At 31.7% G+C, this 25,283-nt stretch overlaps 1 protein-coding gene and 1 non-coding gene across 2 annotated transcripts; one reads left to right on the top strand and one right to left on the bottom strand.

Moving 5' to 3' along the window:
- Positions 1-14,395: 14,395 nt before the first annotated feature.
- LOC128042691 (small nucleolar RNA R71) lies at positions 14,396-14,502 on the top strand. The gene has a single exon (XR_008198204.1). It is a non-coding gene; the product is annotated as a small nucleolar RNA R71 (small nucleolar RNA).
- Positions 14,503-19,171: 4,669 nt separating this feature from the next.
- On the bottom strand, positions 19,172-21,513 carry LOC105776718 (uncharacterized). The gene is made up of 3 exons (XM_052633345.1): positions 21,326-21,513; positions 19,543-19,656; positions 19,172-19,453 (listed from the first exon to the last, which is right to left on the bottom strand). Exons 1-3 carry the CDS (start codon positions 21,510-21,512, stop codon positions 19,371-19,373), a joined length of 384 nt encoding a protein of 127 aa, XP_052489305.1. The 5' UTR covers position 21,513; the 3' UTR covers positions 19,172-19,370.
- Positions 21,514-25,283: the final 3,770 nt, after the last annotated feature.

Here is a 25,283-nt window from a genome sequence, read left to right as displayed (position 1 = left end):
ATTAGAAATCATGCATCGAGCCTTTTCTAGCAAGGTTTTGTTCATTCATTCTGCAATTCCATTCTGTTGCGAAGTTCCAACAATAGTTTGATGTATTTCAATTTCTTCTTATTTGCATAAATCATTAAACTCTAACGAACAGAACTCAAGACCATTATTCGTTCTGAACCACTTCATAAATTTTCCAGTTTTTTTTTCTAACAGTGTCTTTCTTTGTTTGAAGATTTCGAAGACTTCGTTTTTCTATTTCAAGAAATAAACTCAAACTTTTTTGGAATGGTTATCAATAAAATTTAGGAAATATTTATTACCTCCTTTTGAGATGTTAGAAGATGGACCTCATAAATCAAAATGAATATAATCTAGAGTCTCTTTTGTTTTGTGCACTGTTGAATCAAAATTCACTTAGGTTTGTTTCCTGAAAATGCACTGCTTGCATAAACCTAACTTACCAACTCTAGTATCTTTGAGAAGACATCTATTGCACAATACTACCAGACCTTTCTCACTCATATGACCCAGTTACATGTGCCAAAGTTTGGTTGAATCAAAATCAGTGGAGAAAGATTCACATCGTGTTGTCGCGACATGGTGGCGATTTCAGCTTTTCTTTGGTAATCGCAACTGCACCAGTAACTGTTGACCCTTGCAAAATGTATAGGCTACCTTTTTTCTGTCCTCTCATTACAATAAGAGCCCTACAAGAAACTTTTAAGCCATTTGACTCAATGACTATCCTCCAACCGTTAGAATCCAAAATTTCCAATGAGATAAGATTTTTCTTTAAATCAGGAACATACCTGACATCTGACAGTATCCGAATAATTTTGTCATACGTCCTAATTTTTACTGTTCCAATTTTGGATATTTTACATTGAGAGTTATTCCCCATCAGCAAAACTCCACCTTCAACTGAACTGTACGTGGAGAACTAGTCCCTATTGGGACACATGTGATGGGAGCACCCTGAATCTAAGATATATTTGAAAGTAAGATGAGAGCTTTCGTTTGTTGACACCAACAATAAATCATCACATTTGTCCTTGACTATACTAGCATCAACAACTTCGGCTTTCTGCTTATCTTTCTCGTCATTTTCGGCATCCCTTTTGATTTTATTTTGAAGTTTTCAACATTTTGCCTTAACGTCGCCCACCTTTTTACAATAGCCACAATATTTGTCACGATTTCTAGATTTGGACCTTACTTTAGACTTGTTTCGATCTGTCTTTCTAGTTTGTTGTCCGCCTCTTGCAACTACAACTGATGCTTGCCCGTCTGATTTTTTGTTTGAGTCTAACTCATTGTCAAGTTTATCCTTACTCAGAAGATTCCCCTTCACATCATCGAATGAAAGATGATCTCTCTCATAAATCAGGATTTTCCTAAAAGTTTTATAAGAAGAGGGTAAAGAGCATAACAACATAGCTTGATCCTTATCACTAATCTTTGCTTCGAGATTCTTTAAGTCATTAAGAAGGGTAACAAACTCGCTAATATGAGTTCTGATGGACTCACCTTCGGCTATTCTAAACCTGTAGAATCGTTTTAAGACTAACATGTTGGCTAGAGATTTCGTCATAAGCTTCTAGTTTCTTCCATAACACATACGCTATTTTATCCTTCAAAACTTTCTATAACACATTATTCGTGAGGTATAATTGAATAGTGGATAGAGCCTTTTCATCGAGCTCTTCCCATTCTGACTGATCCATATCTGCAGGCTTTTTCCCTGTAATGACCCTTTTCAGACCGTTCTGAACCATTATTGTTGTCATCTGAACTTGCCACAAACTGAAATTTTTAATTCTGTTGAACGTCTCAATATCGAACCTTGATGTTGCCATCTCTGAACGAGTTGGCTACAAAAATTTAACTAGCTCTGATACTAGTTTGTAGGGGATAAACTCGATTAAACAATGAACAAATTGAAAAAAATAAGAATAAAAAAGATTGAATACGCAAATTTTACGTGGAAAAACTTCTCAAAAGAGGATAAAAACTCATGGGCAAAAGGAGATTTCACTATAATAAATGAGAGTACAAAAAGATAGAGAGAATTAAAAGAAAAACCCAGAGGCCTACAAGAAAAACCCTTCGAAAACAAAGAAAAAATTCTCTCAATCTAAATATTTTGTTGTGTAAAACCTAGAATAACTAAGACATATTTATAGATTGAAATTCGTAGCATATATGACTACAACAACTCTAGGTTAATTAGAGTTTAAGCGGAAAACTAAAAACAGAGTTTAACTAGAAAAAAAATCAAAATAAATTTTGGTTAAAATAAGAGGCATTCTCCCACCATCTCTATAGAATTGAATTGAATTTTATTATTATTAGACTCACCAGATCACAATCTGACTATACCATCAATAACAACCAGATACTCTAGCCTCAACTTGTTAATAGCTCCATGGCATCAAGAAACTCACCTAAATTGGAACATTACTATTTGTTAAATGTCTAAAATGTTTAGAAATCTCTTTTAAACTTCCAAACCACCTTTATTTTGATTAGGTACTAAAAATAATACATATATACATTCACTTTTAGCTAAGAAATAAAAAAATTATTTTGATAAAGAAAATAAAAAATCAAACCAAAATTTGATAAGAACAATAAATTTGAGATTGAACCAATTAATCATGAACATTCTGTACTTTCTTCATCTTTTAATCTCCAATAATTTTATCAATTGTTACTCATTCGAAAAGAGAAGCATTCGCGATCTTCTTCATTTCTTGCATATAACTCATGGACTGGAATGTAATATGAGATAAAAATACTCTATTAACAAAATTCACATAATAAAGATTTGAGAAGTCCAATATATCTTCAATTAATCTCTACTACAATTCAAAAATTGAAAATGAAAATACAAATAAAACCATAAAAATTCCAGGATAAAATGTAACTTAAAATGAAAAGAAGGATAAAGATGATATAATAAATAAATGTGAACAATAATATTTAATAATTAGGAAGCTGAAAAGTTTGACAACAATTTTATTATTAAATATCATATATATAACCGTTTCTTAATTAAATTAATTATTATTAATTATAAACAAATAATTTGTAAATATAGGGAGTGACAATAAACAATAAAAATAATCGATGAAAATTTAAAAATTTTAAAAAATTCAAGAGAGAAGAAGTATGTATATATATATATAGAAGTTTAAAGTAATTGGTAAAATAAAATAAAAAGTTAAGAGGAAAGAGAAAGAATTACTTGAAATATTATCATAATTAATTTAATTTAGAAGAGTGAAGAGATATAAAAGAGTTAATAAATAATAGGTAAAGGTAGTATATATTATTAAATGATAATACACAATAATATATAGTTCATCTTTATTAACCTTGTATAATTAATTAAAAACGAAGCTAATTTTATATAGAAATACAAAATTAAATTAAAAGGACGATTTTAACCTTATTTATTCTAACTACTCTCAAAGAGCCGGTTTTATTATATATATAGATTAGAGACATATGTATACGAGTAATGTCATTACATTTGTACATAGGTTGATTCTATTGAATCAATTCTTATACTATTAATTCATAATACATTGGATTATATTAGGGATCAACACGATTAAGCAACGAATAAGTAAAAGGAAGAAATTGAGAAATTAAACACACAAACTTAACGTGGAAAAACCCCTTCAAAGAGGATAAAAAACCACGGGTAAAGATAATTTTACTATAATGGCAAAAGAACAAAGAGTATAAAAGATGGAGATAAAAACTAAAGCCCAAAAACCCGAAAACAAAGAACCCTCAAAACGTAAACACAAAATTCTCTAAATGTGTTATGAGTTCTAATCTCTAATAGGTGTTTTTTCTAAGGTTGTAAAAGAGCATATTTATAGGCTAAATTCATAGCTCAAATAATAAAAAAATAATCTAGACTAATCAGAGTTTGATTGAAATAAATAAACATAGTTTAATTGGAAGATTATTTCTCAAATTTAATTGAAATACAAGTCATACTCAACAAATATCCACTTTGACTCATATTTGCACAACGCCATCTTTGCCAAAGCCCACCACGGGCCTATCTTGAATTATGCAAGGAATTAACTGAGTCAAATCTATGCTTAGAAACTGGAAGACTTCTTGCCTTCGACCTCTACACTGCCAAATCAAAACTGACCCGGGTTTGATTTTCGCGAACACAGAGCCCTAAATTTTCAAAACCTGCATCCAAAAGAGAACCTCTCTTCAATGAAACAATCATGCATCTTTCCCTCATATGAACAAGTTTCCTCCGCTCTAAACGAGTTGACTTTGACTCCGTAACGGGCAAGGGACGTCCGATTTCACCGGTCACTGTAGAACCTTCCAGAATATAAAGACTGCCGGTCTTTTTACCTTTTAATAAAACGAGAGCTCCACAAGATACCTTATTGCCACTCTGGTCGATGTTGATTATGCATCCTCTCGAGTCTAAAATACTCAAGGAGATGAGATTCTTTCATAAATCAAGTACATACCTGACATCTGAGAGTGTCCTAATCGTCTTATCGTGCATCCTAATTTTAACAATACCAATACCAATTACCTTACTGGATGAATTGTTTCTCATGCGTACAACTCCACCTTCAACCGAATTGTATGTGGAGAACCATTCTTTATTGGGACACATGTGGAAAGATCATCTCGAATCTAGGATCCACTCGGACGTAAGCTTGGAGTTATTTTTCGTTAACACTAACAAGAAATCATCATCGCTTTCATCAACCAAATTATCACCAGCTGCATCTTCCTCATTACTCTCAGTAGCTCTTTTATTTCGTAGTTTATAACAATCTACTTTGACTTGACCTAACTTTTTACAATAGCGACACCTTTTGTCTCGCTTCTTTGATGCTACCAAAACGGAAGCTTGCCTATCTGCCTTGCTATCCGAACCAAACTTATTGTCGAGTTTGTCTCTACTCAACAAATGACTCTGAACATCTTCGAACGAGAGTTTGTCTTTGCCATAAATCAGGGTCTCCTTAAAAGACTTGTATGAAGGGGGTAAAGAGCACAACAATAGCATAGCCTAATCTTCATTGTCGAAACCTCCTTTTTAAATTTAAAAAAATGGGGATCCACTTTGAAAATGAAAATGGAAGTCGCCACCGATCCTTTATTGAGGTGTGATCGGATCACTTTGAAAATAATTTTAGGTCTGCGAATTTTGAGAAAACAGGTTCAGGAGTCGGTTACGCGCGAGGAAGGGTTAGCACCCTCGTGACGCCCAAAATTGGTACCGAATTGATTGTTTAATGTTTTAATGTCGGGAAATTTGAAAGGATTTTAAAATACGATCCTTTGAAAAGAAAATTTGAATAAACTGAATTGAATAGCAAGATGTACTCATTTTGAAGAAATAAATTGCCACACTCAGTGAGTTAGAGTGCAACAATTCATTCGTCAAAATTAAGCATGTCTTTTTGTTTTCAAATTCATGCATTTTGAAAAGATTGTTCAATCATTTAAGTCGAACGAGAAAGTCAGAATCCAGTAAGTTAGGTTTCAATTTCTCGAAGTTCTTAAACATCAAGCAGTGCCTTTATTTTTTTTAAAAAAAAAGGATAACAGAATATCACATCCAGTAAGTTAGGATCCGACATTTTGTAATCCTAAATGCTTAGTTTTAAAATTGAATGGTTTTAACAAATTGAACACTTGATTATCTAAATTCGTCGAGAAGAATCGAAGCCTAGTAAGTTAAGGCACGGTTCTTTCGAGAACTTATGAACATCGACCTTTTAGGAATTAAGTAAGAAAACAACTATAGTGCCTTCATAAAATACAATTCTCGCAAAAGGAACGTGATTGGATAACAACACATACAATGTAAAATATGAAATACAATTAAAATTTAAACTAAAAACAATTAAGTAAGTATTATGTAAATACCAACATTGACTTTAATCATATTATACAACCTTAAATACTAATAAATAAACAACCAATAAATCAAATAAAAGTTTAAGCGACAAAATGTTTATATTTAAAAACTGTAAAATAATTCAAAGTTAATACTATGTTTTATTACGAAAATATGATTTAAGTTATATTCTAAGATACATTATTTAAAGATATAAAGTAACAAAAAAACAATAGAACCAATAATAATATCAAATTTGAAAATAAAGTATACAATAGAAATTTTGAAATAATATTTAAAAATTTAAAACATATTAAAATAATAATTTGAAAGAATTTAGGTATTATTTCTAAAAATATATACTAAAAACAAATTGAAAATAATATTAAGCTGAATATTAAAATAATATTAAAAACAATAAACATAAAAATGATTTATTTATGAACTTTTGAAATCAAAATTAAGTATGAAAAGCATTTTTGAAATTAAAACAATAATCAATAAATTTTAAATCGAAGCTTAAATAAAATTAGAATAATAATAGAAGAAAATAAGATTAAATAAAAAATACAATGAACTCCAAATATTAGTGCATAATGAATTTAAAACATAAAATACAAGCTAAAATAATAATTTACTACGTTTTAAATCATAATAAATTTAAACACTATTGAAAATAAATATGGTATTAAGTTTTAAGATGAAAATATGATTAATTCGTGTTTAAAATATTATTGAATTAAAAGAAACCTAATTCGTACTAAAATGAAATCCATTTCAATCTTGAAGGACTCAATCAGCAATTTCACGCAAACATTGGAATAACAGCAATCAAATGTAAAACGGCACCGCTCGATTTTGGACTAAAATGAACATAGAATAAAAGATATGGTATAAATTAAAAATACTGAAAGAAATCGGATTGAAATCATGCAAAAAAATGGAGGGCCCATTGCATAAATAGACCATTGAACAAAATTGCGCAGATCCTTCCCCGGGTCGGGTCACCGCTCGGATCGGGTCACCAAAACGACGCCGTTTCGGAGCCATCGCATTGACTCCAAACGGCCGCGTTTCATTTTCGTACTTAAAGGCCAAAACCCTAAATCTAATTTAAAAACCTAAGAAACTCTAAGGGTCCTACGTCGCTTTGGCGAATCGCCACTCTCCAGGAACCTCCGATTCCCACTTCCACTCCGATGACTGTGGAGAGAGCACGAATCTGGTTTCCAAGTACGCTCCTCTTCTCTCTGATCTCCCTCTTTTTCTTTTCTTATTCTGTATATATGCTTTTATGTATATGGTTAATAGCAAAGCAGCAAAAAAAGAAAAGCAATCGGAAAAGAAAATAGAACCGAATCCAAAAAAGGAAAACCTTTTCTTTTGTATTGATTTTTGTTGATATAGTATGTATGAGGGTTTACAAACTCTGAAAAATGGCTTTATAGCCGAAAGTAAAAATGAAAAATTACAAAAATGTATTTTTCTTTTTTTTTCTATTTTTTTGCTGCCTATTTCTGCCCTTTTCTTTTTTGTTGCCATGTTTTGTTGCTCGTTTGCTTGTCTTTTGCAGGTACATGGTCGTACAGAGGCTCGGGCGCACGCGTACGGAGGTGGTGGACGTGGCGTGTATGGAGGCCAGCTGGGGGAGACGACGCAGACGGAGGTGCAAAGACGCTGCAGAAGAGGCCCCAGGTTCGACAATGGTGTTCTTTGTTCTTTGAAGGCTAGGGTTTCGGGGTTTCGGGAATGCTTTGGGCCAGGTTGGGCCGAATTTGGTTTTGGGTTGGGGTTTTAATATTTGGATCTGGTGTTGGGTAATTTAAATGAGCCAAAATAATTTTGTTTTGGGTTGAATTTGTAAAGAAACTGGACATTTATTATTATTTATATTATATATATTTTTTATATTTTGGTTTTAAAACTTGGGCTCGGGCTGGGCAAAATTTGGGTATTACATTCATCATCAACCTGAACCTCAACGTTCTTTAAATCATTTAAAATAGTAATGAATTGACTGATGTAATCTCTAAGAAGCTCACCTTCGTTCATGCGAAACGTAAATATACATTGTTTCAACATTAAACGGCTAGCTAGAGACTTAGTCGCATAAAGAGTTTCTAACCTTTTCCATAAGGCGGATGAGGTCTTCTCCATCAATACCTCCTACAATACCGTATTTGCAAGGCACAACTAGATTACAGACAATGCCTTTTCATCAAACTCTTCACATTCTGTTTGATTTAGATTCTCAGGCTTTTTCTTGATAACAACCTTTTTCAGGCTGGTTTGAACTAGAATTGCCATAATTCGAACTTGCCACAAATTAAAATTTGTGACACCATCGAACTTCTCAATTTCAAATATTGTTACTGCCATCTTTGAACGAGATGATCTACGAAAATTGAACTAGTTCTGATACCACTTGTTAGGGATCAACCCGATTAAGCAACGAACAAGTAAAAAAATAACAGAAGAAATTTAGAAATTGAACACACAATTTTAACGTGGAAAAACCCTCCAAAAAGGATTAAAAACCACGGGCAAAAATAATTTTACTATAATGGAAAAAGAACGAAGAGTACAAAAGATAGAGATAAAAACTAAACCCCAAAAACTCGAAAACAAAGAACCCTTAAACCGTAAACACAAAATTCTCTAAAAGTGTTATGAGTTCTAATATCTAATGGGTGTTTTTTCTAAGGTTGTAAAAGAGCCTATTTATAGGCTAAATTCATAGGTCAAAAAATAATAAAATAATCTAGACATTAGAGTTTGATTTAAACAAATAAACAGAGTTTAATTGGAAGATTATTTCTCAAATTTGACTGAAATAGAGTCATACTCAGCAGATTATGTTCATAATTAGTAAAATATGTATATCTGAGTAATGTTATTGCATTCATACATATAAGTCGTTCAATTTGATCAATAATTGAACAATTAATTGTATAATTCAATTGATTACGTTCGTAATTAGAGATAAGCATATACGAGTAATGCCATTACATTTGTACATAAAAGATTCAATTAGATCAATGATAGTATTTATCAATTGTATAATTCATTCGATCAGGTTCATAATTAAAGTCATGTGTTTACGAGTAATGTCATTATATTTGTACATAGATTGATTCAATTGGATCAATGATCGTACTTACCAATTGTATAATTCCTCCAATTACGTTCATAATAAAAGTTGCGCGTTGATGAGTCCTCATCATATTTGGGGTATATCTTGCTTAGATTTGCTTAGTTTCTTGAGTATTTCTATATATTTTAGGTTCATTTTAGTTGATTTATTTTTTTTGCTTGCATTGTAAATATTGTGTGGTTTTAGTGTTTTTCATGCATTTAGTTTCAATAAATTATTTCATGTGGAATTTGCAGGTAAAAAGATTTAGGAAGAAGATGTCAATACATAAAACCATGAGATTAAATGCACTAAGCCTAAAATTGAACCAAGATGATGAGTGACAGTCCAATGCTCAAAGATTCAAAATTTTTAATTTGGACACATTCAATAAAATTGAACCAAGATGATGAGTGACAGTCCAATGCTCAAAGATTCAAAATTTTTAATTTGGACACATTCAAAACTTCTAGCCGGAACACTTCTTAGTGTTTCGATCATTTCTCGACCTCCAAGACCCTAATTTGGGTGTATTTTATATCGTCGGAAACGAAATTTGAAGATCTATTCAAATATTGGAACACAAATGCCAAAATGAATCAGAAAGAAATCCAAAAGTAAAGAGACAGTCACAAGTTTCACATTGATGGAAAATTTTGATGCATTTTCGTGTTTGGGTCATATTTCGTACCATACTTGGAGTTTGGAGCTGAAATTTCTACAGTGAATATACAAGATGTAGATCTTCAATCAAATTTCTTGAAATTTTCCCATTGGGACTCGTTAACTTGGACAAAAGAATTCATCAAATAATATGTGAAAATGACTCTAAAAGATGACAAAGAAGTAGGCCTAGCAATTTATTACTAGCAAGTCATTTGCATTTTCATTTTCCTCTTCTCAAACCTCTATAAATAGCCTTTAGTTTCAGAATAGGAGACATCTTAGAGTTGAGATCAAGACCACTTTCTTGTTAGTGTTTATTTTTTTTTCTTTATCCTTGTAAAATTTCAAGTTTCTTATATCTAATGCCTTTTTCATATAAGTTTTAGTTATTTAATTTTGTTACCTTATTCTAAGTTTTCAATGCTGTGATGAAAGAGTGAAACTCTATAGAAAATATTAAGGTAAACTCCATACTTATCATTTGAGCTAAAATTAATTATCAATCACTTGTCAAAATCATGCTTGTAAAGTAAGATTTTTATTTATTATAGGCAATAGATGATACAATGAATGCTTGGATAAATTAACATTGATTTGTTATAGACATATAAAATTGACATAATAAATATTTGGAATAATATTTATTAGTTTTGAAGTTATCAAGTGATTATAATACCATATGTTATACTTTTGGACTGAAATTAAACAGTTGACCTTTCATATTGCACCATCCTTTGCTTATGGACTCATTTGCTAGACTCTTAGACTTATTAGACAATCATATTGGACACTCCTTTGATGGACATACCTTTGCTTATGGATTAATATGCTTAATTATTGAACGTAAATTGCTAGATTATCTAATTGAAACCTTATTTTGTGTGGTTCTAATTGAGTAATAACATTGAGTACTAAAATTTAATCTTAATATGACACAAAGAGTGAATCCTTTAACCTCAGCATATTTTCTTCCGGATATTTGTTTTTTAATATCTTCCATTGATTTTTATTTTTATTTCTAGTGTTTATTGCTCCTACTTTCATTTTCAACACTCGTTTCAAAGTTAACTGTTAAATATTTGTTCTAGCACAATACTACTTTCTTTAGAGTGCCCGTACATGAATACTTCCAAAGCTTGCACATACCTTCTTACTTGGTTGGCTCGCACATAACTACTTACATGGAGCTCGCATATCACGACTCGCACATACATTACAATACAACTCGCACATGCTTTACTACAAAAATACAGTTTCTATACAACTAAATTATAACATCAGTACGCACAAATGTTTCACAAAATTAGTCCGCACATACGCTATAATGCTAGTTCGCATATAATATTTTACATAACCAATAAGCACATACTTTGCATAGACTGTTCACACATAGAAATATACATAATCAGTACGTACACACTTTGCATAGACAGTTCACACATAGAACTTTACATAATCAGTACGCACACACTTTGCATAGATAGTTAACACATAAAACTTTACATAATCAGTTCACACACACTTTGCATGGATAGTTCACACATAAAACTTTACAAAATCATTATGCACACACTTTGCATGGACAATTCACGCATAGAACTTTACATAATCAGTATGCACATACTTTGCATAGACAGTTCACACATAGGACTTTACATAATCAATACGCACACACTTTGCATTGATAGTTATGTTGGATCTAGTACCTTAAGTGTAGTATTTTGGTATAAGTACACCTTTAATTTTTCGAACAGATTGATTAATAAAATTATTCATGAATTACATTAATACTTTGTATTATTGTTCTCAAATAATTTTTGTACACAAAGCAAAATGAAAGCAAATGTTTCTCAATGGTTGTTTAATGTTTAACTAATATTAAGTAGTATTACGTGATTGGATTGTAATACAGAAAGACAACTTATATTAGTAGACGATTATAATGTTGGATTTGGTGCCTTAAGTGTAGTATTTTTGTCTAAGTACACTTGTAATTATTTCGAACAGATTGATTAATAAAATTATTCATGAATTGCATCAATATTTTGTATATTTTCCTCACATGGTTTTTGCACGCAAAGCAAAATGGAAACAAATGTCGTTCACTGGTTGTCTAATGTTTAACTAATTAGTAAGCAGTATTACATGGTTGGTTCGTAATATAGAAAGACAACTTATATTAGTAAACAAACGTAAACATGTTATTAGTCTAATCGAAAATGAGTAAACCAATTGAAAGACTAATATGTCGTCTATCAAGTCTAATTAATGAGATGTTTTGTCTTGGGCATCTGAGCGGATGACTCCTAAAAGATAGAAACATAGATGTGACTGACTAGACAGGCAGTACATCAGATTTAATCCAAGTAGAATAGATCCTGAATCTGTTTATGGATTTATTCACTTGTGACGTTCATAGTGTGGCATACCTAAATCATGAGTGGATGGCGGACTATGTATGCGTGACTCGTACACTTTGATCTAAATAAAAGCCTGAGTTCAAATAGATAATGAACCAAAAGCTAGTGCGTTGGGTGTACGACTTCTATAGTATGTAGCATCATTCACAATAGTGGAATTCATAGCCCGAGATAAAGGCAAATGATATCCTTTCATAGGCATTACATGTTTGATGAAAAGTAAACATAGCCACGAGTCATTTGTCTTTGTGATGAATTACTTGATTATTGTTTGATAGTAATGGTTACCATAAGATAAAATAGAATCATATTGGGAGAACAAAATTATCCGAAAGAGATTAAAGATATCCTATAGACAAGGTCATTGGACGAGCACTGATCTAGTTGCTTTTGTAATGACATGTCATTGGGGAGAGCTCAATCACAATACTATAGTAGAATGACTTTGTCACTAAATGAGTTTATAATTAATAGGCAAAAAGCTAGAACTTAATTATAAATCATTTGAGCCCCAATTGCATATGTCCAATCAGTCCTTCTGCTAGTTTGTTGAAATCAGAAATGAATTGCATGTTGAATTAAATGAACAGAAATGGATAAAAATGGTAAAAGTAGATAAATGAAAAATATTTGGAAATAAATGTGGTTTTCTCCAAAATGAAAATGAAAATAAAAATGACCTAGAAATGAATTTATGATTTCCAAATTAAATAAAGTTCGAAAAAGGAAAAAAATCATTTGGTCATAGTGAATCCGTTGAATGTAAAATAAATAACTATATTTTTCATACATTCTTTTACGGTAAAGTCATCATGATTTTAATGAAATTAGAATTGAGTTAAGAAAATGATTTAATTTAGAAATTAATTTATTTGAATTATTTTAATATGTTTATTTTGGGAAATAGAGAAACAAATATCGGGTTGGATTGAATTATAAAGTATTTGGTTAAAAGTTTAGGAAGTACTTGTAATTGGATCCGATATGGGAAGGCCCAAAACCCCCTCATGTTTAAAGAGATGGACGGCAAACCCTAGTTTGTTTTTCTCTTTGAAATAAACTTCTACAATTTAACTAAGTTTTCACCTATTTTTCCTATAAATAGATGGCACTGATAAGGATAAATATAACATCCTGCCCGGTGAAATGTAGTACTCGAGTATTGTTAATTGAACTAAGGCTTATAGTGTGACTCCTAAGTAAGGAAATTGTTAGAAATTTATTAAGTAATTAAGGTCAACGAATGCGCCCTTGGGCAAAGCATTGACTAAAGCGAGCTCTGAGGTTTGGCAGACTCTTCGATAGAGTATACGTCGCCCTAGCGGATAGATGAAAATAGTGACTCCTATTGTTAAACCCCTAGTCTCATATTGTTCATTTGTGCGGTCTCTTTTCAATGTTGCTGGATATGGAATTCGAGGTTTGTATTCTCTAATCACCGACTTTTGCTTTTTCTTGCTTTCCTTAACCTCATCATTTTTCTCAATAGCTTCTAACTTCAGTTTCTGTTCAGGCTCGACTAACCATTCCATGCTTCGAATAGTGAATGCGTGGAGTTGCTCCCTTGGGTTAGTTTTAGTGTTGCTAGGTAAGCTACCTTGTGGTCTTTTCGAAGCTAATTTTGCAAGTTGTCCAATTTGATTTTCAAGCCATTGAATCGATGCTTACTGATTTTTCAAAGTTGTCTCAGTGTTTTGAAATCAAGTTTCTTACACCAAAATAAATTTGGCTAATATCTCTTCAAGGTTCAATTTCTTCTATTACTGATAAGGTTGTTGAAAACCCAGAGGGGGTTGTGACCTTTGATTTCCTTGACCACCCCAAGAGAAATTTGGATAGTTCCTCCAACCTGCATTACAGTTATTGCTATAAGGGTTATTTTAAAGTCTAGAATTGTTATCCATATAGTTGAATTGTTCATTCTCCATGCTTGAATTGAAGGGTAAACATTCTGGACTGATCATCCCCACTGCATTCGCATCGCATTGCATCACTGGGTTCACCTGCGTAGAAAAATTCAAACCATCAATTTTTTTATTCAATGCTTCTACTTGGCTTAACAACATAGCAACTGTATCTAGATTAAAAACACCGACTGCTTTCATCAGTTTTGTTCTCATGACTTTCCACTGATAGTTATTCAATGCCATCTCCTTAATAAACTCATAAGCTACCTCGGGTGTTTTATTATTCAGTGTTCCACCAGCTGCTGCATCAATTAATTGTCTAGTCAAGGGATTCAAACCATTATAGAAGGTTTGAACTTGCAACCATAAAGGTAACCCATGATGAGGACACTTTCTAAATAAATCCTTAAATCTCTCCCATGTATCATAAAGAGTTTCAATATCAAACTGAAGAAAAGAAGAGATGTCATTTCTCAATTTAACTGTTTTAGTGGTGGGAAATATTTTAACAAAAAATTTTCAGTCATCTGCACCCGAGTAGTGATAGAACCTCGTGGTAAAGACTTTAACCATTGTTTTGCATTGCTCCTCAATGAGAATGGGAACAACCATAAGCGTATGGCATCATCAAAAATGCCATTGATCTTGAAAGTGTCGCAAATCTCCAGAAAGTTAGCCAAATGAGTATTCTAATCTTCATCTTGCAAACCATCAAATTGTACATACTGCTATACCATCTGAATTGTGTTCAGCTTCAGTTCAAAATTGTTTGCAGCAATAGTCGGTCTCACAATACTCGATTCAGCCCTAATCAAAGTGGACTTGGTATAATCATACATAGTGCGAGGGGCAGGACGCTCAATGACTTGCTAATTATTTTGATTACCACCCATCTCTATAGTAGTATCATTTTCCTCGTGATCGTCTACTGTACTCTGTTGATTTTGCCTTGCTTCTCTAACCTCTCTACGATTTCTGCGAGTAGTTTTTTCAATCTCACTATAAAAAAATTTTAGTTCCAACGAGTTTCCTCTAGTCATAAACCAAAAGAACTTGTCAAAATCAAACAAACGAAAATATTAAAATATTAAAATAAAATTTTAAAAAATTAAATTAAAAAATGGCTAAATTAATAGAAAAAAATTTTTCCTAATATTTCAGTTCCTCGACAATGACGCTAAAAGCTTGATATCCACGAAACCAACTAAAAATACGGAAAAGGCAAGTGCACCTATCGGTAAATAGTATAGCTACGATAAGCAAAGATATTGTTCTTACGAGGAATAAAAGTATTAGTAATTACCGTCTTTCTATTATTTAACCAAATAATTGAGGTGATTGAATTAAATTTGATTAACTAAATTAATTAACTAAGAACTCAAAAAAGAACAAATCAGGAAAATAATTGAATAATAACCAAGAAGCAAAACAATACCCATGAAAGAATCCGCCTAGACTGCATCTATCACTATCAATCTGAATTAAACAATTTACTCACTTAATATCTTGATCCGTAGAAATCCCTAAATTATGCTAATATCTCTCTTCAAGACTAAAAGTAATTGATTCTAGGTTGATTAATTGAAATTTCTTTCTAATTAAAACTCATATTATCGCATTAACTCGATCTATGGATTCCCTTATTAGATTTTACTCTAATCTAGTAGATTTATGTCGTCCTATTTCTAGGATTGTATGCAACTCCACACAATTATGCTAAATCTACTCTTAAACATAATTTATTCATCATCCGAATTAAGTACATCAAACATGAATTAATAATCCATAAATATTAAATAAAAAATTAAGCATACATAACTAAGAACAAGATTCAAGTATTTATTACGTAAAACAGAAATCAAAAGACAAAATTCATCATAGGGTTCATCTCCCCTAGGTATTTAGAAAATTAGCTCATAATCACGAATAAAAACATCTCAAAATCAGTATAACCATAAGAAATAGAAAAACTCATAATAAACTTCAAAGAAATCAAAAGGAGATCTTCAATCTTGATAGAAATCTGCTTTAGAGTCGACTTCAATGGCATTTTCTGAGTTGTTTTCTTCAAAATCCTCTAACAGCTCCATTTCCTCTTCTTATATTTGGTATTTATAGGTCTTAAAATGCCCGAAAACCTAAAAATTACGTTTTTTTGAGTGTCTGAAGTACGAATCGTGAAATCCACACGGTTTGGCACATGGCCGTGTGTTAGCCTGTGTGGCTCACACGACCGTGTGTCCAACCCGTGTGGGAGGGCCCAGCCCGTGTGGCTCCTGAAATCTACTCCAATTATTTGATTTTCGCCCCATTTTCGTTCATTTTGCTCCCAAATTCTCTCCTAAGTATAGAAACATGAATTTAAAGGATAAGGAGCATAAAATTCATCATTTTGTATTGATTAATCACCCAAAAACGCATTAAGAACGAGATTAAAATATATTACTTTTGACACTTATCAGAGTGGGATCTCTCATGTATGCTATGGTTTACTCACGTCCAAATTTATCATATGCAGTTAGCAGATACATGGTGAATCCCGGTAAAGGACACTGTAAAGCAGTTCAGTGGATTTTCAGATACTTACGAGGTACTACTATTGTTTGCTTACAGTTTGGAAGAACTAGAGATGGAGTCATTCAGTATATTGATTCTGATTTTGTTGGAGACCTTGATAAAATAAATCTATCATAGGGTATGTCTTTATTATTGAGGGTTGCGCAATCACTTGGAAAATCACTTTGCAGATTACAGTTACTTTGTGTACTACTGAAGTAGAGTACATGGCGATTACTAAGGCTTGTAAAGAAGCTATTTGGTTAAAGTGTTTCTTTGGTGAACTCAGTAAAGACCTTTAGATCAATACAATATTTTGTGATAGCCAGAGTGCCATCTTCCTTATGAAGGATCAAATGTTTCATGAGAGAACAAAACACATTGATGTTCGGTATCATTTTGTGCATGATATTATTGCTCGTGGTGATATTGTTGTGAGAAAAGTTAATACCCATAATAATCTTGCAGATGCGATGACTAAGTCATTTTCTATAATCAAGTTTGAGCATTGCTTGGACTTGGTTGGTGTTCATTGTTGAAGAATACATTTTTAGGGGTTTTTGTGGAAAATGTGAAGAACTTGTTCGTTGAGAATTCGTGTCAAGGTGGAGATTGTTAAAGTTCGTGTGACCCGATCCTGTCACTTGTTGAAGAAATAAATACAGTGGCAAAATAAGGGGATCTATGGGGGCAAGAGGCCGAGTGCCGCACAAGTAGAATCCGTATAAGACTACACTTCTTTTATTTGATATTGATTAGAATAATGTTTTTTCTGCCTTTAAATAGATGTAGTCGAAACTCCTCTTGCATCATTTGTTTTTCAACATTAGTAAATTTCTTTTCCTTTGCCCGTGATTTTTTCCCGAAAGGGTTTTCATGTAAAATCCGTATGTTCTTATTTTGCGATCATTCCATTTTCATTATCAACATCTATAATTAAAACCATAATAAATAAAAATTACCTATAGTTTTGAGTCTCACAATTCTGAAAATTGGATAAAAAATCAACCTAAAGCTATTTAATGGAGGTCTTTAATAAGTAGCAAGTGAAATAAAAAAAAAAAGGGAAATTAAAAGGAAAATGGTGCAAAGCTGTGCAAGCAAAAAGAAAGAAAGAAAATTAAAACAACGGGGGAAAACAAATTGAATTCAGAATTCAAAGTACAGGGGGCACCTAGAGGTGATCATGGGTCGGGCCGAGTCGAGTTCGGGTCGGGCCCACACAAAATTTTAAGCCCAGTTTCTAGGCTCGGGCCCGGCCCGACCTAAAATATGGGCCTAAAAATTTGTCCAAGCCCATTCTGAGAGAAAATTGCTAAGCCCGAGCCCGGCCCGGCCCAACCCATATTAAATATATATATTTGATTAAAAATAAAAAATATATATTTGATTAAAAATAAGTAAAATATATATTTAATATATAATTTAGGCCGGGCTCGGGCCAAAAAATTTTTACCTGAGCCCGGCCTGTTTTCTAAACGGGCATAAATTTTTTGCTCAAACCCATATTTCGAGCCTATATTTTTACCCGAACCCTCCCATTTTTTGGACAGGTCGTCGGGCCGGGCCAGATAACCCAACCCATGATCAAACCCATATTTCGAGCCTATATTTTTACCCGAACCCTCCCATTTTTTGGACAGGTCGTCGGGCCGGGCCAGATAACCCAACCCATGATCACCTCTAAGTGCACCCCTCCCCACACATATATTTATAAATATATATTAAAACAACATATTATCGTTGAAATTAGGTTTTCAAATGCTGACTAGAGGTGTGCATGGGCCGGGTCGGGCCCGAAAAAAATTTCAGCCCGCTTACTAGGCCCGGGCCCGGCCCGGCCCGAAATATGGGCTTAATATGTTGCCCAAGCCCGGCCCGTGTAAAGAATATGAAGCTCGGGCCCGGCCCGGCCCGTTTATTTTATTATTATTATTTTGCTTAAAACTAATATTAAAATTAATTGTTATTAAAATTATATCAAATATCAAATTATTTTTTTTTGTATATAATGAAAAAAAATTAAAATAAGATTACTTATTTAAAGAACAAAATGCATAGCTTTCATGTTATCTATAAATTTTATGTTAGAATTGATGTAGTATTATATTCTAAGTTTTGATTCTTAATAAATAATGAACCTCATGTCCACTAGAGTTGTTTTAAAATTACCAACTAATTGAATTTAAATGTTATTTATTTGTATATAATTACACATTTGTGACATTTAGGTAACAATCAATTCTTAAAAAAGAGAATAAAAATAAAATGATTATACAAGTAATTAGGACTAGCAACATATTATCATTGGGCAATAAGTAGCATATTATCTATGCATAATAACATAATTAAATTAAATATTCATTATTGCTTTTAAGTGCAAAAAGTTCAGAAATTGAATGGAGAAGCAAAGCATACAAATATTTGCTCAACAAACTTTTTCTCTTTTGAATTAGATAGCAAACTCAAAACTTTCCTTCAAATCACATATACATATAGATAGCACATCCATAAGCATATTAAATCATATTAAATCAATTTTAGCTTTATCATTCACTAATTCTAGTCATTATATAAATCCCAATCTCTAATTTTGCTTCAAACTATCTTTGAGATAAGAACATAAATTAAACCCCACAAGTACACATACCTCCAAAGTCCAAAATGACTTTGGAAAATTAAGCAACAAACCATAATAATATTCATACATTAATCCACCAACATATTTAGATTCATAACAAAATATAAATTGTAAGCTAAATTAAATTTTAAACATTTAGAAAGAAAGTATCTTAAAAAACTACCGAAGAAACATCATCATCCTCATCGTCGTCATCGTCGTCATCGTCGTCATCGTCCTTTTTGCAACCAATTTCTAACATTAAATAAGAATAAATAATTAGATAATCAAATTGATGAAAAAATAATATAAAATTCGAACAATAAAATGAGAATAATAATTACCTGCTGAAAATCCCTTAGCTCGCATCCAATCATCCAAGCAAACAACGGCTTGAACCGTTTTTGGCTTAAGTGAACTCCTCAAAGGTGTGATAACTTTCTTACCCATGCTAAAAGCTGATTCGGAAGCTACAGTCGATATTGGAATTGCCAAAAGATCACGAGCCAATAACGAAAGCTCATTGTATCGAACTGAACTTTTTCCCTAATAATCTAAAACATCTATTTGACTATTCAACTCAAGCTCCGGTTCTTCCAAATAAATGTCCAACTGTGACTTCTCACTTCTAGTGCTAGATTCATTTAAATACCGTTTATAATCGTCACTCTCATCAAAATATCCCCCAAAATCAGCACTACTATCATTGTGTTCATCCAAACCAGAATCAATAGGATTTTTATCCGAAACATTAGAACTCCCAGCCAAAGAGGAAGACGTGGATTTGGATTTCTTAACATACTCATCAAACAAGAGTCTAAGATTGCTAAGAATGGTCTCAACAAAATCTGAAGCATGGTCACCATAGATTGTAGTAAAGCAATACTGCACATAATTCAACTTGTAACGAGGATCTAAAATTGCAGCACATGACAATATCAACGAATACTCATTAATACTTATTAAATTTCTCTTGCATTTGCTTAACCATTGGAGTTAAAAATGAATAAGGACCTTTAACTGTGTCAAGCAAGACCTTGTGAACCTTCCAAACTCCTCTAAAATAAAGATTAGCTGTTGGATAATTAGAACCAGAAAAAACACAAGTCACATCATAAAAGACTTTCAAAAATTTGCAAAGAATAGCAACATTTCTCCACTCCTCGTTAGAAAGTGCAAAAAATTGATAATCTTTATCCCGTTGGCCCCAATAATCTAGCACATCTTTATAGTAAAGAGAAGATTCAAGCATCAAATAAGTAGAATTCCATCTCACACACACATCTTGACGCAACTTTTTGGTCACATTCAAATGAAAACTTTTGTCGGCCACATCATAAAATCTTTTCCTACGAATTCTCGACTTTCTTATGTACCTAATTCCATTTCGAATCTTACCAACAACATCATCAGCAAGTTCCAAACCAGCTTTAACTATAAGATTCAATATATGTGCACAACATCTAACTTGAAAAAAAGCACCATCACACAAAATAGCTCGGTTTGCACGAAAACGATTTTTAAGACAAGAAACCATAACATCATTATAAGAAGCATTATCTAAAGTGATGCTAAAAATTTTCTTATCTATGCCCCATTGAGATAAACATAAAACAAGTTCATCCGCTATGTTCAAACCATCATACGGAGGAAATAAAGCTCTAAACCTTATGATTCTCTTTTGTAGCTTCCAATCTTTGTCAACCCAATGAGCAGTAACGCAAATATATTCATCATTAGTATGCTCCGAATTCCAATTATCAGAAGTTAGACAAATAAAACCAGGTGCTTTAGCCAACTCTTCTTTAACACGATCTCTCTCTTTTGCATAATACATTAGGACATCCCTAGCAGCTGTATATCTACTTATATTTTTAAAATTAGGACTAGCAATTCTCATCATGTATCTAAATCCCGGTTCTTCAACTGTCCTAAATGAATGCTTGCCACAAACAAGAAAAGTAGAAATAGCTTTACGACACTCATCAGCATCAAACTTGTAGTTTTTTATAGATGGAACACCTTCGGGTGATGGCTGAGTGGCTATGGTGTATTGAGTGATGTCCTTATTAACTTTTTTCAAACAACTATTTAGATGACGTCTTAAATGAGAGGTTCCACTAGAAGACTTAGCAGAGAAGATAGTCTTACAGTGATTACATTGTGCCTTCAATTCATTTTTGTTCTCGCATTCAAGCTTTGTCATTTCATCCCACACCTTTGAAGTGGTAGACTTTTGACGTTTGACAGCACTTTCGTACTCATTAAACCCATCGTCCACAGGTATAGGAGTGTTCGAACTAGCCATAGTCATAAAAATTTGAAGTCCTGAAATCCAAAAATAATCTTATTTATAAATCGGTTCTTGAATATATATACAAATATTTTATTAAATATACAAATAGGTTAAAACAAATAGGATGATGTAGCTTAGATGCATACTTTGAAGTTTGAACTCTTTAAATCCTTACTTTTATAATAGAATTTTAAATTAATAACTCTTTAAACTACTAATTAACTTGTGTTATAGTAACCCAAAAAAAAACTACTCATCCACTTAGATTAGATGCATACTTTTATAATATATAGAATTTTAATTTAGTAACTGTTTAAACTACTAAATACTAATTAACTTGTTGTTATATCAACAAAAAAAACACTTTGAACTCTTTAATTAACTTGTTGTTATATTAACTTCATCGTTATATTAATTTGTTATAAATATATAGAATTTTAAATTAATAACTCTTTAATTTGTTATAAATAATAAAATTGTACTTTGAAGTTTGAACTCTTTAAAATAATAAAAATTAATTTAATCTTTTAAAATTATAAATATATAATTTGTTATTAAATATTTTTTAATAAAATTCATCTAATATTTGAAACAATTTTAAGCTACCATCGTTATCTTTAAAATTAACTTGTATAAAGAAATTTTGAAATAATTTTAAAAATATCATGGTCTACAAATGAAAACTAGATAAAATAGTTTAACTTTGAAAGTTCGTTACCGTTATGTAGAGGAAAACATAAACAAAATTAAAATGCAAATAAAAAGGAATAAGAATTGAATGGAACAAAAACATTTATTAGATTTCAAATTTATATATAAACAATAGGCAAATTATTAAATATATAATATAAACCTAAACTAGAAAACATCCTTTGCGTTTAAACAATTGAGATAGTCATACTTATTCTATAAGCTAAATTACATATATACCAAAAAAGAAATTAATGAAATTCAAACTGCATAAATCCAATCCAAAATCTTAAATAGAAGTATCTGTATTTCTCAATCCCATTATTTTCCTACTAGTAGATACTAGATAAGCAAGTTTAGCTTATGGGGAAATCTGCTAATCTGCAAAATGTTGTACAAAGTAAAATAAAGGAAAATCAAATTAAACTAAATTGTAAAAAGAAAATGTAAATGAAAGCTTACGGGAAAGGAAGCTAAGGTAAGCCAAATTCTATTTCAATGTCGATTGTTTCTGCAATAAAACAAAGCAAAAAAAAAAGAATTAGACATGTACTCTCGGAGAAGATTAGTCATTTGGTTCTTATAAAAGCAAATAAATTAGACATAAAACAAAATATCACAAACGTGAAACTAATTTTTCATAGAAAGAAATTAGAATTCGCCCAAAGATTAGGTGTTACAGAACCAAAGTAGTGTACTTTTCACAATTTAGTTGTGCCTATCGTCATCATACTTTTTGTTACATCATACCATTTTCCTAATTTAGTTTCCCAAAGCGAACTAATCTTTTAATATGATCAAAAGGAAAAATAAAAGGATATCGATCATATTTTCCTTTTGCAACAATTTACGGTGGATCCTTGAATTAGAGCTGTAATATTTAATATGGATATCATCTTCTTTTGTTCACCAAATAATCCTACAGGTCATGCAGCTACAAGGAAGCAAAAACAAAAACAAATCTTTGGACAGCATAAAACATAAAGCATAAAAAATAATACATTCATAAGTTGCAGAAGAATCGAAGTGAAGAGAAGTAGAGAACAACAACAACGCTAGCGTCGTGGAACTGGAGCCTGGAGGTGGAGTCGTCGAGGACTGTACGCCGGAGGTGGGATGGTTGATCGGTGGAGGTGGAGGTGGGGTTTTTGATTTGGGGAAAAAAAGGAGGAGGGAAGGGAAGGGGTTAGGGATTTTGAAGTTTGAACGGGTGGGGGAAATGGGAAAGGTAAGCAGGTAAGGTAACTAATATTGTAAATGAAATAAAAAATAAAAATATATATATTAATTATAACAATGGGCCGGCCGGGCAAAAAAGTGGTGCGAGGTCTGCCCATATTTTAAACGGGCCTATTTTTTGCCCAAGCCCATATTTCGGGCCTATATTTTTACCCAAACCCTCCCATATTTCGGGCGGGCCGTCGGGCCGGGCCGGGCCGCCCGGCCCATGAACACCTCTAATGCTGACACATCAGCAGTCACTTTCTTTTTTTTTTCGTTGGGTTGATGGAAAAGAAAGGGAGAAAAAAAGCTATAATTATTCGTCAGTCCTTGTACTTTTTTAAGTTTTGGAATTGAAGTCCATTGCTTGCTTTCAATTTTAAGAATTGTCTCTCTACTTGTTTGATTGAAAAATTAAAGTCTAATTGATAACTAGCATTATTAATTGATTTTTATAAATTTAAATATAAATTATCAATTGAACTTTAATGTTTAAATCAAACCTTTGAATATTAAAATGCCGTATATTCAAAATTGAGATAAGTCAATAAAAATATTACCAATTGAATTTTAATTTCTACATCAATTATAGAAGAGTTGAATTTCTAAAATTAAAAGCAGAAGACTATATTTCAAAGTTTTAACAGTACATGGAACATAAAATAGCGAAGGAAACACTAACAAATGAGGAAGAGAGGTACCTGGTCAGAGATGAGTCGATCTACAGTGAATGAGCAACGGAAGAAGAATGGTCAAGAAACCCGAATTGAAGGAATTTTTCAAAAGGAAGAGATAAGGAAATGGTAACATGATTGAAGAAAGAACGTCTTTGGAGACTGTTATCTGCCAGACAGAAGTGACGATTCAGTATGAAAAGGAGAGACTTTAGTGCGTCCAGGCTGTCTGATATGACTGGGCAATTATGATAGGTGCATGTTTTTTTATTCTTTTTTAGGCAAGATTTTTATGGGTAAATTTTGTTTATCCACTTTTCGTTTTAGGGTGTTTTTCAACAAACTATTAAGCTCAATCATTTTGGGTATTCTTATGTTCCTCTATTTTTCTTTTTAATTCAAGCCCAGTTATACTTTTCAAAAAAAAAAATCATTCACATTATGTAGGTCCATTAAGGAGTAGATCGGAGCAGATCGACCTGCAAGTAAACGCATAGATTAACTCCATTAAATACATTATTTAAATTTTTATAAGAATTTATATTATAGTTCTAATATAAGTTCTTTTTGATATAATGTTTATAACCCCTCCCAAACTCACAAATAAAAAGATAATGCACTTCAATGTACTCGAACTCACGTTCTCTTATATTGGCAACAATACTGATGCCAATTGAGTGTTGACTCAATCGACTATCATATGTCAACCTTAAACCTATACGTGAGTCAACATTTAAACTAACCACCTTAAATATATTATTGAACATTATAATAAAAATTATCTCTTCATATAAATTTATTAAAATAAATATATATTATTTTAGGGAAAAAAACATGAGCACAAAGATACAATTTTTTTATTGCTTTCTTTTTTTTAATCTTTTTCTCTCTTTTTCAATTTAATTATGTTCCATGTACTGTTAAATCTTACTTGAAATCTTTAATCTAATATAGTATTAAAAGTTATAAAAAATACTAAGAGATAAAATAGTAGAAAATTAAAATATTGTCCTAATAAAAAATTGAAAATAATATTTTTACAAATAAATTCTAAAATAGAAGTTTTTAAAATATTTTTTACCCAAAATTTATATGACAACTGTGCCTTCAAATATTTTTAATTTTTTGGAGCTCAAAGTGAATTAATCTCCAAATTTACCAAAATTAATTAGAGACAGGAGATATGCAAAGTAAACTAGCCAAG

The sequence above is a fragment of the Gossypium raimondii genome, chromosome 7 (genome assembly GCF_025698545.1).
Source record: "Gossypium raimondii isolate GPD5lz chromosome 7, ASM2569854v1, whole genome shotgun sequence".
In the NCBI taxonomy this organism is placed as follows: Eukaryota; Viridiplantae; Streptophyta; class Magnoliopsida; order Malvales; family Malvaceae; genus Gossypium; species Gossypium raimondii.
This window is presented reverse-complemented; position numbering and strand designations above follow the sequence as displayed.